Source organism: Choloepus didactylus, chromosome 17, assembly GCF_015220235.1.
Source record: "Choloepus didactylus isolate mChoDid1 chromosome 17, mChoDid1.pri, whole genome shotgun sequence".
Classification (NCBI taxonomy): domain Eukaryota; kingdom Metazoa; phylum Chordata; class Mammalia; order Pilosa; family Megalonychidae; genus Choloepus; species Choloepus didactylus.
This window is the reverse complement of record NC_051323.1, coordinates 64,232,779-64,248,340: the sequence shown is the minus strand read 5'-3', so window position 1 is coordinate 64,248,340 and position 15,562 is coordinate 64,232,779. Positions and strand designations below refer to the sequence as shown.

The window sequence follows — 15,562 nt, the reverse complement described above, 5'->3', positions numbered from 1 at the left end:
GGGGCCCAGGTTGGAAAGAGTTCAGAATGATTCTCATCTGGAATAGATGGTTGGAATCTGCTTCTATATTCAAATAGGAAGAAAACGTGACGTAAAGGTTAAAGTTTTGGGGTCGGGCAGAACTGAGTTTTAATCCTGGCCGCCCCTATTTGATCAGCTCTCTATGATGTTGATAATACCTACATCATATGGCCCTTTTATGAAAGTTAAAACAAATGGAATATAAAGTACTTAGCCTGGTGCTTGGTAGTTGATATAACCAATAAGTAGTAGCTTTAAAAATATTATTTTTTGAGGAGCTGTTATCAGACTCTTTGCTTTCTACTGTAAGTTTACATATATACATCTGGTTTTTAGAATAACCTTACAAGATAGATAGGTATACCCATTATATAATTGAAGCTCAAAGAAGTTGGCTTTGGAGATCAGAATTCAAATTCAAGTCTGTCTTCTGTTCAGAGATAAAGCATTTCATCTTTCTGTCTCCTCTTTCCGTTAGCACGTAGCATAATGCCTAATGCATTGTTGATGTACCTTTTAGTTCGGATTAATTCATTCCCAAAGAAGACTAGTAACTTTTTCTTTCAAGATTTTAAGAACTGAATAGATAACTTTGCTCTGAAAATGTACAGAACTGCCTTAAACAGAAAACATACTATTTAGCTTTCAATCTCTTTTTTCCTTTGATGCTGTATATCTAGTAATTTCTACTCTTTAGGATTTGCTCTTTTGCTAATGTAGAAAACTTTTAGGTAGTGATGTATCTTCTAAAACTTGTAAATTCTACCACAGATGAACTTATTAAGCCATTCTCCAAGTGTTAAAAGTGTTATAAAATAGTTTGTCATTGGACAATGCAGTTTTTTGCAGATTTAATTGTTTGCTATTCTATTACTAACTTCCCCAGATATGATAAACCTTTAGTAACAGGCAGGAATAATGCTGAAAGAATGCAGATAAGATTATAATGAAAACTAGGCCTTGATAATTTACTTTACAATTTAGTGACCCTGGCATAATTTTTTAAATTATCACAACTGGAAGATAGTGTGTTGAAGTTGGGAAATGTGAATCTAACAGCAAAATAGGTTTGTTTAGTTTCTATTTTAAAGTAGAATTCTGTTGGGTTGGAAATGACCTTTTAATATAAATGAATAATAATGAAAGTTTTATCACTGCAGGTAGGAAAGGAGCTTATTTTTAGTTGACTTTTATTTGGATTTTTACATTCCAAACAGTTAACAGACACAAATCTTGTAGATGCTCTCAGATTCTGATCTAAGAAGAGAGAGAATTAATAGCAGCATGATCAGAAGGTGTTGGCTAAAATTTATGTTGGCTGACATAGAGAAGGTGTCATGAAATCTGTAATTAGCATCATGCTGCCACAGCTTGGTGCGTGGTAGGTGTTTACCAAATATTTGTTGAATGACTGAGTACAGATTAGGACAAGAGAAGAACATAGTTTTACAATGGCATAATTTTGTTGAACATTGCCTATTGACATAAAGTTTATATTATCACATAAGAAGAAAACCCTTCTATTAAAATCTTCCCAAATCCATTTTAACAAATACTCATTTCTGGTTACAGAGGAAAGAATAAAATATGAAATCTTCTAATTCTTGACTTGGGCAGATGCAATCCTAGGAGGAAAGCAAAGATGAGTCCATGTGATATGAGGAACAAAAAGCGTGTTATTCCAGTTTGCTGGAGCTGCCATCAATGCAAAATACCAGAAATGGATTGGCTTTTATAAAGAGGATTTATTAGGTTACAGGTTTATAGTTCTAAGGACATAAAAGTCCAAACTAAGGTATCAACAAGAGGATACCTTCACTGAAGAGCAGCCAATGGTGTCTGGAACACCTCCGTCAGCTGGGAAGGCACATGGCTGGCGTATGCTGGTTCTTTGCTTTTGGGTTCTGGTTTCACAGTGGCTTTCTCCAAAATGTCTCTGGGCTTCTGTCTCTCTTAGCTTCTCTCTCTAAGATCCTGTGCATCCTTGCTTGTTCTCCCAGGGCATTTCTCTCTAAGTGTCTGGGGGTCCTCTCTTAGATTCTCCAGGGCAACCTGGACTTCATCTCTTAGGTTAGCATCTCCAGATGTCTTACTCTCTGCATCTCCAGCCATCTGCAAGCATTGGCCGTTAGCTTCTCAACCAGGGGCAAACTCTGGATTACAATATCTTAGCTTCTCTCCAAAATGTCTCTCTCAGCTTCTCTGAGCTCCTTGTTTCCGTGAGGTCTCTTCAAGGACTCTAGTGATCTAATTAAGACCCACCTGGAATGGGTGGGGTCATACCTCCATGGAAATGATCTAATCAAAAGGTCTCACCTGTAATTTAGTGGATCACATCTCCCTGGAAACAACCTAATCAAAAGGTACCATCCTAATCAAAAGATTAATAAGTCTGCCCTCACAAGATTGCATTAAAGAATATGGCTTTTGTGGGGGTCTTATTAGATTCAAACCAGCACACATGTTAACAGCTAATTTACCTAGATTTAGAATAGCTAATTTACCTAAATTTAGCTATTTCACTATATAACTGACTAAATAGGTTTTTCTTCGTTGTTTTTTTTTTAACTTTGAAATAATTTCAAACTTACAGAACAGTAGCAAAAATAATACAAAATCCAACAGAAAATGCCAAAATACCTCCCATCCAGATACCCAGATCCATGAACTTTTAACATTTTCCCACATTTCCCATATCATTCTGTCTATTCATTTTTCTTTCAGTCTATTTGTCTGTATTCTAAATACCTGAGAGTAGGTTATATACTTCATTCTCCTTGAACACTTACTATTTACATGTACATTTCCTAAGAACAAAGATGCTCACTTATATAACCACCATGATGTACAGTTATTATTTAATATTGATATGAAGTTTACAATGTGTAGTCCATTTTTTTCATATGTCCCAATAATGTTTTGGGGCATTTTCTCCACCATTATTAGATCCAGTACAGGATGATGTATTGCCTTTTCATGTTATTGTCTGTTTAATCTCTCTCTCTCTTTTTTAATTGTGGAAACAAGTTCAACATGTTTTCCATCTCAGCCACTCCCAAGCAGGCAATTCAATGGAATTGATCACACTCATAATGTTGTGCCACCCTCACCTCCATCCATTATTAGAACTTTCCCATCACCCCAAATAGAAACCCTGTACCCATTATGTATTAACTCCTTTTCCCTTGTCCCCAACCCAGTAATCTATTCTATACTTTCTTTCTCTATGAATTTGCATGTTCTGGCTATTTCATATAAGTAGAATAAAACAATATCTGACCCTTTCTCTCTGATTTATTTCACTCAACATGTTTTCAAGGTTGATCCATGTAGCCGCATATGACAGAACTTCATTGCTTTTAGAGCTAAATAATATTCCATTGTATGTATATACCACATTTTGTTTATCCATTATCTGCTGATGGACCTTTGAGTTGCTTCCACCTTTTGGCTGTGGTGAATAATGCTGCTATGAACATTGGTGTACAGGTCCCTACTTTCAGTTATTTGAGGTATATACCTAGATGTGGGATTGCTGGGTCATATGGTAGTTCTATGTTTAACTTTTCTGAGGAGCCGCCAAACTGTTTTCGAAAGCGGCTGCACCATTGTACATCCCTGCCAATAGTGCACTACGTTCCCATTTCTCTGCACCCTCACCAGCACACCTTTCTTTGTTTTTTTAATAATACCGACTCTAGTATGTGTGAAATGGGATCTCATTGTGGCCTTGATTTGCATTTTCCTGATGGCTAATGTTGTTCAGCATCATTTCATGTGCTTATTGGCCATTTGTGTATCTTTGGAGGAATGACTATTCAAGTTATTTGCCCATTTTTGTAATGAACCCTTTAGAATCCCTTCTCAATTCTTTCTGTGCATATTTTTGCTATATATTTCATTGTAGTTTCCATGGGACTTAAAGTTAACATCCTGAATTTAAAACAATCTAATTTGGTTTGATACCAACTTAATTAACTTCAATAGCATGCACACACTATATTCCCCTACCCTTACATCCCCCCACCTTTTTGTAGTACCTGTTGCAAATTACATATGTATATATTATGAATCCAAAATCATTGACTAACCATTACTTTTTTTTTTTTTTTTCACATTCTATATTTCCTTTTTTTTCTTATGTCTCAACTGTGTCCCTTTGAGCCTCCTGTCCTCCATCCTCAGATCCTATCCAGGATCATCCTTGGCATTCAGTTGTCATCTATTTAGACTGTCTTTTTTTTTATTTTTTTCAATTGTGGCAACATACATACAGCCTAAATCTTCCCATTCCACCCCCTCCCTAGCATTCCATTAGTGGAATAAATCACATTTAGAATGTTATAATGCTATCAGCTTCCCACCATCCATTACTAGAAATTTCCCTTCACCTCAAACAGCAACCCTACACTCATTTCTTGACTCCCCATTGCCCCTTCCCCCATTTCTCTTACCCATACTCTACTTTTCATCTCTATGGTCATATTCTCTGATAATTTCTTTGTGTTTACTGTGGGGCTTAAAATTAACCTCTTAAATCCATAACAATCTTGTTTTTCTTTAATACCAACTTAACTTCAATAGGACACGTAAACTATGTTTCTATATGCCTCCATTCCCCCACCTTTATATAGTTCTTATTAAAAATTACATATTTTACATTGAGTCCAAAACCACTGATTTGGCATTAGAGTTTGTGTATTTTATATCCTGTAGGAAGTAAATAGTGGAGTTACAAGTCAAAAATTATTGACTTCTATTTGTATTCCATTGTGGTCAGAGAATGTGCTTTGAATATATTCAATTGTTTGTTTGTTTGTTTATTTGTTTTAATTTATTGAGGTTTGTTTTATGCCCCAGCATATGGTCTATTCTGGAGAAGGATCCGTGATCACTAGAGAAAAATGTGTGTCCTGGTGATTTGGGATGTAAGGTTCTGTTAAAATTCTGTATATCTGTTTCTCCTTTCTTTGTTTCTCTGTTGGTAGGGCTCCCTTTAGTATCTGAAGTAGGGCAGGTCTTTTATTGACAAAATCTCTCAGCATTTGTTTGTCTGTGAAAAATTTAAGCTCTCCCTCAAATTTGAAGGAGAATTTTGCTAGATAAAGTATTCTTGGTTGGAAATTTCTTTCTCTCAGAATTTTAAATATGTCATGCCACTGCCTTCTCGCCTCCATGGTGACCGCCGAGTAGTCACTATCTTAGTCTTATGTTGTTTCCTTTGTATGTGGTGAATTGCTTTTCTCTTGCTGCTTTCAGAACTTGCTCCTTCTCTTCAGTATTTGACAGTCTGATCAGAATATGTCTTGGAGTGGGTTTATTTGGATTTATTCTATTTGGAGTTCGCTGGGCATTTATGCTTTGTGTGTTTATATTGTGTAGAAGCTTTGGGAAGTTTTCCCCAACAATTTCTCTGAGTACTCTTTCTAAACCTTTACCCTTCTCTTCCCCTTCTGGGACACCAGTGAGTCTTAAATTTGGACGTTTTATTTTATCTATTGTATCCCTGAGATCCATTTTGATTTTTTTGATTTTTTTCTCCATTCTTTCCTTTGTTCTTTCATTTTCTGTTCTGTGGTCCTGTAGGACACTGAGTCATTGTTCAGTTTCCTCTAATCTTGTATTGTGAGTATCCAGAGTCTTTTTAATTTGGCCAACAGTTTCTTTTATTTCCATAAGATCTTCTATTTTTTTATTTACTCTTGCAGTTTCTTCTTTATGCTCTTCTAGGGTCTTCTTTATGTCCTTTATATCCTGTGCCATGTTCTTCTTCATGTCCTGTGCCATGCTCTCATTCTTTGATTGTAGTCCTTTGATTAATTGCGCCAAGTAACTGTGTCTCTTCTGATATTTTGATTTGGGAGTTTGGGATTGGTTTCTCCATATCATCTGGTTTTGTCATATGCTTTTAAGATTTTCTGTTGTTCTTGGCCTCTTTGCATTTGCTTTGCTTGATAGGGTTCTTTCAAGTTGTAAAATATACCAGTCTGATTTTTCGGAACTACAACTTAGTGGCGTACACTTTCTCTAACTAACCAGCAGATGGTGTCTGCAAGTCACCTATTCCCCTCAAGTCAGTTGTCCTCAACTTTGTCTTTGTGGTGTGTGGGGAAATGATTCTTGTGGGGTTCAATTGGTGAACTCAGTTTGGGTGTGTTTTTGGTACTGTCCACCCTGAATGTGGGGCGTTGTGTCTTGGTGGTTAGGGAGGCAGGGCAGCTTTAATAATCTGGTGTTCCCGGAGATTCAAGGCTGTTGTAAGAGTCTAAGCCTTCATTTCGGTTTTGCCCCAGATTTTCTCTGCCGCTGACACACAAGTCGCCGACATTGACGTAGCGTCCCTGGGTTTTCCAAGCGGGCCCCTTTCTCAGCTGTGATCTTCCAGGACCTCTGCTGAGGGAAGGCTGTGCTATGTCACAAGTATGCACCGTCTCTCAAGGGAAGCCCCGGGCTGCCGGGCCATTCAGGGGCGCTCCCAGCCTGATGCAAAGATGGCTGAATGGTGCGTCTCAACCCCCCCCCCCCTTTTCGCACAGCTGCGCCTTTCCAGCTCTGGGACAACTAGCTGTGTATGCACCCAAGGCCACTGTCCACGGCCAATATTGTGGTGTGTGCACGGTGCCGTGGTATACACTCCTGGTCAACTAGGTTTCCTGCCGCGGCTCTGGGCTGTGGGTACGGCCCCAGGCAGGAGTGTTTCCAGCCCGTCGGGGAGTGGCTGCAAGCAGCATGGTTTCTTTCTCCTTTTGGCTCTCCCCTCTGACCCCCTGGCCCTGAGGGAATCAGTAGCGGTCTATCCTCCACGCCAGACACTGAGAGGTTGGCACAGCCCACTCCTGCTGTGCTTCACTCCGTGGTTCTCACCATCGTAACTGCAGCCACTCCTGGGTTGTTTTTTTTTTTCTTTTTAGAGAACTAATCCGTCTCGAAACGCCAATCCCCAGTTTCCCCACACTACAGCGCGGCTGTGGAACTTTCAGCCAGCTTACTCACTTGTTTCAGAATGCAGACTCCCGGTTTCACCAAGTGCATGGTCCCTGTGGTTTTAGCAGACCTTGTCCAGCTGGTGCATTGCTGAAACTGGTGTCTGGGTCACTTTCTGGTTTTTATCTAGTATTTTACACACAGGTGTTTTTTTGCCCTGTCCCACCTAGCCACCATCTTAGGTTCTTCAACTCGCCATTACTTTTAATGCTTTTGCATTTTAGATCTTGTAGGAAGTAATGAGAGCAGTTACCAAGCAAAAATACAATAGTACTGGCATTTATATTTATCCACATTGTTAACCTTTACCTTGGAGGTCTTTGTTTCTTTATGCAACTTCGATCTATTGTCTAGTGTCCTTTCCTGTCAACCTGAAGAACTCCCTTTAGCATTTCTTACAGTGTCAGTCTAGTAGTGGCAAAGTCCTTCAGCTTTTGTTTATATGAGAATGTCTTAATCTCTCCCTCTTGGGTTTTTTTCTTTTTTTTTTTCTTTTTTTTTTCACTTTCTATTTTGAGATACTTTCAAACTTAAAGGACAATTACAGAAATAATGCAAGCAACATACAGAGAGCTCCAGCATAGTCCCTGTATCACTAGATACCCAGTTCCACCACTTTTAATATTTTGCCATGTCATTCTATCTGTCCATCAGTCTGCCAGTTCATCTGTCTATCCTTCTATCAATCTGTTTTCTGAACATTTGAATGTAGGTTGTATACATCATGTCCCTTGAATAAGGAACACTGTCCTATGTGCATGTCCTAAGACCAAGGATGTTCACTTACGTAACCACTTTAAAAGCATTTATCAAGTTCAGGAACTTTAACATTGATTTAAAGCTTACAGTCTGTATTCTGATAATTTCATATGTCCCGAAAATGTCATTTTCTCCTCCATTATTAGATTCTATCCAGGATCATGTATTGCATTTAATTGTCATTGTCTCTTTAGTTCATTCTTAATACAGCATAAAATTTCCTTTCTGAAGCACTTTCAAGCATTCATTGGGAGTACTCAGATTCACACTGTTGCAGTACCCTCACCACTTTAAACTACTAAAACTGTCCCGTCTTCCCAAACAGAAACTCTACTTCTATTATACATTAACTCCGCATTGCGCTTGCCCTCACTCCTGGCAAACCATATTCTTAAATTCTGTCTCTATGAGCTTGCATTTTCTCTAATATTCTCTTTGTAGTCATCATGAGGCTTAAATTTAACATTCTAGGTCTATAACACTCTCATTTGTTTAGATACCAACTTAACTTCAGTGGTATACACAAACATGTTCCTATATCCCTCTGTCCCCCCACCATTTTGTATTTCTTGTCACAATGATATGTTTATATATTGAGTCCATAAACCACTGATTTTTCATTACAGTTTATGATTTTGCCTTTTAGATCCTATAGGCAGAAAAAAAGTGGAGTTATAAACCAAAATACTATAGTACTGGCACTTTCATTTACTCATGTTGTTACCCTTACCGGAGATCCTTACGTCTTCATGTTGCTTTGATCTATTGTCTAGGTTCTTTTCCTTTTAATCTTCAGTAGCATTTCTTGTAGGGCTGGCTAGTGTTGACAAACTCCCTCAGCTTTTGTTTATCTGGGAATGTCATAATATTTCCTAGTTTTTCTAGATACAGAATCTTTGGTTGGTAGTTATTTGCTTTTAGCCCTTTAAATAAGTTATCCTACTCCCTTTTGCCTCCATGGTTTCTTGTGAAACAGTGGCATATAGTCTCATTTTCCCTCTTCTCCTTTTAATTACATACAATGCTTTCATTTGCTAATTTTAGTGAATCTGGAAAAAGAATCCAAAGAGAAAGAAGAGAAAATAAATAAGATAAAAGTAGTCGCAATGAAGGCAAAGAAGGAACTTGATTCTAGCAGAAAAGAGGTAAGATAACCTTCGAAATGAAAAATTCATGAACCTTACATTTTACAAAATCAAGAGGTTTTTGTCTGTGAAAAACTCTTAACTTTAAGTTTATATTTAAAATAGGCCCATACTCTAAGGGAAGAACTCGAATCTGTTCGATCAGAAAAGGAGCTTTTGTCCACTTCCATGAGAGATCTTATTCATGGAGCAGAAACATACAAGGTAAAAATAGTTGTTTTAATTATCAGTAAGTTGCATTCATAATGTCTAAGTTAAGAAATTTAGTGGACATGTAAAATTCTTGTCTATAAAGCAATCACTTGTATTTTCAGTGAGTTTTTTTCTTCTTTTTGTTTTTTTTTTTTGGTGCATGTGTGCAATGTGGTATCCTTCAAGTACCAAGATTTTAAGTGGCTGAGCTTTAAATAGTGCCCTTAAGCTGTTGTTTTTAAAAGTAAAATTCTGTTTTGGGGACTTCCTAGTAAAATCAGTAACAAATAGGATTGCCATAATGACTTATTATTTACTGTTGTTTTGGCCAAGTGAATAAACCTGAAGCTTAATTAAGTAAGGGGTCTAATAGGAGGGTAGAAGCATTGTTATTTGGAGGCAATATGCTTGTCTACCTGGGTAGGCAATGTGAGAATCCATGGTAAAAATATTAGAACTAAAAGATAAGACAGTGCAACAAAATCACTCAATGCAAGATAAATATCATTACACTTCATTCATTCATTAATTTATTCAGCAAATATTTACACAGCCTTGCTGAGTACTTCTGAGTACTAGCAAGACGGTGGTCAACCAAATAGACTAAGTTCCTGTCTCTTAGTACTTACATTACAGTGGAAATAGTAGATAAACAAAAATATATAAAAATAGTGGCATGTACAGTTACATGCTAAGTAAAAAAATTAAAGGTGGGTAGGGAGAAGAGAGTGAGCAATAGTTAAGTGTGATATGGGCATATGGTAGCTTGGAGTTATGAAGCCCCGCAAAATGTGTTCTTAATCTTAATCTCTTCCACTGGGTGTGAACCCATTGTTAATAGGACCTTCTGATAGGGTTACTTCAGTTAAGGTGTGGCCCAACTGAATCAAGATGGGTCTTAATCCTATTACTGGAGCCTTTTAGAAAAGACCACACAGAGAGAAGCCCAGGGAGCGATGAGAAGCTGGAATTCAACAGAACCTAGAGGAGAAAGAAGACATTGTAGTGTGCATTGCCACATAACAGAAAAGCCAAGGAAACCCATAGTTTGCCAGCCGGCTTGAAGATTCTGACCATGGGAGGAAGCAAGCTTCTAGCCTCTGAAACATTGAGCTAATAAATTCCTGATGTTAAGCCAACCCATTGAATGGTATTTATTTTAGCAGCCAGGAAACTAATACAGCTTTTGGAAGCAGAAAGTGGGGTGCTGCAATGACAAATATCTAAAAAATATGGAAATGGCTTTGGAATTGGGAATAGGTAAAAGCTGGAACAACTGTGAGGCACTTGATAGAAAAAGCCTAGACTGCTTTGAAGAGATTGTAGAAATATAGTAGTTAAAGATACTTTCAGTGGGGCTTTAGAAGGAAATGATGAAACTGGAAGAAAGGACATCTTATTATAAAGTGGCAGAGAACTTGGTGAAATTGTGTTCTGATGTCAAGGTGAAAGAACTTGAAAGCAATGAACTTGAGTATTTAGCTGAGGGCATTTCCAAACTAAATATAGATGGTGCAGGCTGACTTTTTCTTGCAGCTCATAGTAAAATGCAAGAGGAAAGGGATATGCTAAGAACTGAACTCTTAAGCATGAAGGAACTAGCAAGTGCTGATTTTGAAAATTTTCAGCCTATCAGGTAGTATGTTCTGAGACTAGGGCCAGAAGCAGCTCTATCAGGGACCACCCTGAACTTTTAGGAAGTGAGTTCCCAGAGGAGATAGGGCTCCACTTGTGGATTTAACTGAACAACCCTTTGCTAAAGAAGATGTGGCCAAACATAGATCTAGTCAGCCATTTCAGTGGCAGTTAGGATTAGACATGAAGTTGTCCAAGAAGGATCTGGGGAAAGTTCTGTTGTTCCATGGTTTGGACCCACTTGAACTGCATGCAAAGCTGCCAAGGTTTTTGCAAAAGTCTTAGCAGAACTATTGCCAGCCTGGATTTAAGGGACAAAATAGGGACAAATTGAAGGAAGAATGACTTCAAGGGCAGACCATGGAAGCAAAGGTCTGGATCGAACAGATCTCTTCAGGCCAGTAGAGAAGGCCTGTCACATACATGTATGGAAAGGGTGCATCCGCCCCTGTGCTTGGTGGGGTCAGGCCTTGTGCCCTGTTGTTCAGGGAGAGTGCTACACCCAGTGCCAGAGATGGTGGGCACCATGCCCCAATGTTCAAGGAAATCATGGCCACTGTGCAAGCTCTTGGCTGCTCCATCAGCCCAGTAGACAAAGCATCAAGCCACAGATGGCTCTCAGAACTTGAGATCTAATGGAGTTTGCCTGGCTGAGTTTCGGACTTGTTTGGGACCCATGACCCTATTTACCTTCCAGTTTCTTCCTTCTGGAATGGGACTGTTTATCCCATTTCCTAAGTTTCACGGGTCCATCAGACAGAGGAATTTTGCCTAGGATGGACCATACCCATAACTGATTTTGTTGAGACTTTGGACTTAGCATTGTTCTAAAATGGTTTTAGGTTTTGGGGATGTTGTGATGGAATGAATGTGTTTTGTACATGGGAAGAACATGTCTTTTTGGGTTCCAGGTGGTGGACTATGGTGGCTTGGAGTTATGTACCCCAGAAAAGCATATTCTTAATTTTAATCCATTCCTGTGGCTGTGAACCCATTGTAAATAGGACCTTTTGATGAGGTTACTTCAGTTAAAGTGTGGCCCAACTTAATCAGGATGGGTTTTGATCCTATTACTGTAGCCCTCACAAAGGCCACACACAGAAGCCAGGGGTAGCAGCCAGAAGCTGGAAGTAAGTGGAACCTGGAGGAGAAAAGGAGAAGATGCTGCCATGTGCATTGTCATGTGATGTGCATAGGTCAAGGAAACCTAAAGACTTCCAGCTAGCCCGAAGACACTGACCCTGGCAGGGAAGCAACCCTTGTAACTTCTGAAACCAAGAGCCAGTAAATTCCTGTTGTTAAGCCAGCCAACCATTGTATGGTATTTGTTTTAGCAGCTGAGAAACTAAAACAAATGGAAAGAATAAAATCTTTTAGTAGCCAAAAAATAGAATTTTAGGAAGAGCCTTAATGAGAAGTTTTGGCACTTAATGAAGACTACTGCAAAACGTACTTAGGGTGACTGAATATTATTTGAAATATCAGTTGCTAGACTGATTTACACGTTCTAATATAATTTCATTAAAAATTCTAGGGTTTTTTGTTGTTGTTGGGAATATCTTAATAATTATCCTAAATTTCAGATGGAAAATAAGCTAGCAAGAGTAACTATTTTGAAAATGGAGAAAAGTGACATTTTTCTGTACCAGAAACTAAGATTTATTATGGAGCTATGATAATTAATATGGTTATATTTTCTGGTATAAGAATCAGATTTTTGTAATAAAGTGATAGAGACTTCTGTATGACAGAATGAACACTTATATGCGAGACTCTCTTCCAAGCACTTTACATATCTTAATTTAATTTTGAAAATAAATCTATGAAGTAAGTACGTTGTTAGTATCCCCAGTTTACAGCTTAGGAATCCCAGACAAAAAGAGGTTAAGGAACTCTTTCGGAGTCAGAGCCAGAATTTGAATTTAGTCAGTCTGGTTCCAGATCTGTTTTCTTACAACTAAGCTATATTGTCCCAGTAAGAATTTTAAACCAACAAAGAAGGAATTAGAAAACTGTTTAGGAAAAATCTAATTAGGTTCTTCACACCACATGTCAAATAAAATCTGGATGGATTAAAGAGTTTTGCAAAATGAAAGCATTTTTTTTAAAACCTGGAATAAAGTACTCGATCATTTAGCTGACTTTTAAATACAAAATACTTTTCTAAACTTAAAAGCAGTTTACAAAATCACAAAAGATTTCTAGATTGAACTATATAAAATATATGTATAAAAATCATTTATGTAAATATATGGACTTAGTCTTCTGTGAACCAGTTACGACAGGCACTTGCTTCTTTAAGTTTTAAAAGATACCCTATAATTGAATTTAGTAATTTCCTCTTGAGGTAAACTATATATATCCATTTATTTGTTTAGAAAATATATTTCATAATTATAAAATTTTCTCAACATTCCATTTGAGAAACAGGATTGAAGGTATAGGCAGAGCTATGTTTAAGAATGTTGATCGCTTCTTTGAAGAACGGCCATATAACTAAGCTCAATTAGGTTCATCAGGGAGCATCGTTATTAAGATCCTAAGTACTTTTGTAGGTCACTTCTGAATTTGGCTAAATGTTTTCTTTTCTCAATGTCTGTATTGCTGATAATGATAATTTTTATCAGATTTTTGAAAGATCTGTATACTTGCAAGAGTCCTAAAAAATTGTTTAAAAGCTTCAGCACAGATATCAAGGAAAGCTGACCATTGTATCCATGCATTCAGTTTAGTTCCAAGGCTCTGTTTAGGAATAACACTGGATTAAAGTCAGAATTTCCTATAAGGAGCCAATACTTATTAGAGTCACCCTCAATATAGCAATTCAGTTTTTGCAGCTGTTGACAACTGTTGGACCATGTTCCGGTTTGCTAATGCTGCTATCATGCAAAATACCAGAAATGGATTGGCTTTTATAAAGGGGTTTATTTGGTTACAGATTTACAGTCTGAAGACCATGAAAATGTCCAAATTAAAGCATCAACATGAGTATACCTTCACTGAAGGAAGGCCAGTGGTGCCTGGAAAACCTCTGTTAGCTGGGAAGGCATGTGGCTGGCATCTACTAATCCTGGGTTGTGTTCCAGCTCCTCTCTCAGCTCCTGTGCGTTCTTCAAAATGTTGCTCTTGGGGTGTTCTGTCCTCTCTTAGCTTCTCTGGAGCAAACTCTTGGCTAGCATCTCCAAAGTGTCAGCAAAAGTCTGCTTTCAACAGCCATCTCCAAAATGTCTCTTTCAGCTGCAGCACTGAGCTCCTTTTGTCTGAGCTCTTATGGGGCCCCAGTGATTTAATTAAGACCCACACTGAAGGGGCCTGGGCCACACCTCCATGGAAATAATTAAGTCAGAGCTGTCACCTACAGCTGAGTGAGTCACATCTCCATGGAAACAACCTAATCCAAAGGTTCCAACCTAATCAAGACTAAATACATTAACCACCCCTCTCCCCCCCGCCACGAGTTTGCATTAAAGAACATGGCTTTTTCTGGGGGACATAATGTATCCAAACTAGCACAGACCATAATGAGTAACAATGAAAAGGATTAGAAAGACTCTTAAGAGGATAAGGGAGCTCTGATCTTTAGAGGAGCTCACTCATCTATAAAACAAGCATAGAATCTTCTCTGTATGCAAAAAAAAAAAAAAAAAAGACATTAAAAATTTCTCAACCTGGTATTCATATTGCAGAAAGCAAAATAATCCTCAGGCAAATAGACAAACAAAAAAGAACTAATAAATAAACCAGATTCTAGATTCCCAATTCCTGTCTTCTGTCTGAAAAAGAGTCACTAAAGTGGTAGACCATAAAATTGAAACTCAAATTCTAACACTGGGCCACCAGGGTGGGCAAATAGTTGACCATATGTAAGTCAGTATTAGGAACAAAATCAGATTTGGCCAAGAATCATATTGCCACATGTGAAACTTAACAGAGGAGCCATGGGAAGGTTAGCCAAGGACTCAAGGGGTTCAGGTCCAGATGAGGTCTACTTCCAGGCTACACAGTACTGTTAGCTGTGGTGGTAGGAAGCGGGTGAGCAGTAACTTGGTAGGACTTCCAGAAATAAACTGTCAGAGAGAACTTAGAAACACTTCATCAGTTATTTTGCACACACATTCATTTAAATGAGGAACAGCTGATAGTTGTCCAGGAACAAAGGCAGAACAATATTTATAAGGGAGAGGGGAGAGAGCAAACAACTATACGCAGCCTGGAAACAATCTCATGTACACATTTTTGGGGATAAACTGATTAGCTAGTGTGGAGAAAAAAGGTCAGCCTGGGCAATCCTGTCCTTGAATAGGCCAACTAGTAATACCAAAGAAAAAAATGTCAGTAGATTTTGACTTCTCCTTAAATATTGGAAGTTCAGCTGCAGGGTGTGAGAGACTGTTTTTATGTAGTATCTTCCATTGTTCCTTTAGTACCTCCACACCTTATGTAGGCCAGGCCTAGAACATTTCCCTCTTCAGAATTCTTTAGGTGGAGTTAGTACAGGTCCAGCTTAAACATTTTATGTCTTCTTAAGGTTCTGTTTAAATTTCAGAAGTCCATTTTTGTTGATAACTAAAATATTTAACCTTGAAGATATTATATGGTGATGTGGGCATTTAAAATTCTCTTCCCCTTCAGTGGATCTGCCTCCCCCCACCCGCCAATATTAAGTGTCATCTAAGTTATGCTTATGTCTTAATCTAATTTCAATTAGGTATTCTACCAAATGTTGAACTTGGATAAATAATTTAAATATGCAGGATGTACTTGTATATCTTATATCAAGGTGACTTGATGATACAGTCTGACCAGTTGAATGCAGAATAATATTC

General features: G+C 38.0%; 1 protein-coding gene across 1 annotated transcript in view; it reads left to right on the top strand.

Moving 5' to 3' along the window:
- The window catches only part of GCC2 (GRIP and coiled-coil domain containing 2), a 71,266-nt gene that overhangs the window by 22,441 nt on the left and 33,263 nt on the right, over positions 1 to 15,562 (top strand). The window contains exons 8-9 of the mRNA XM_037806947.1: positions 8,809 to 8,909; positions 9,015 to 9,113. Of these exons, the coding sequence (XP_037662875.1) occupies positions 8,809 to 8,909; positions 9,015 to 9,113 (200 nt within the window). The remainder of the gene's footprint in view (positions 1 to 8,808; positions 8,910 to 9,014; positions 9,114 to 15,562) is intronic.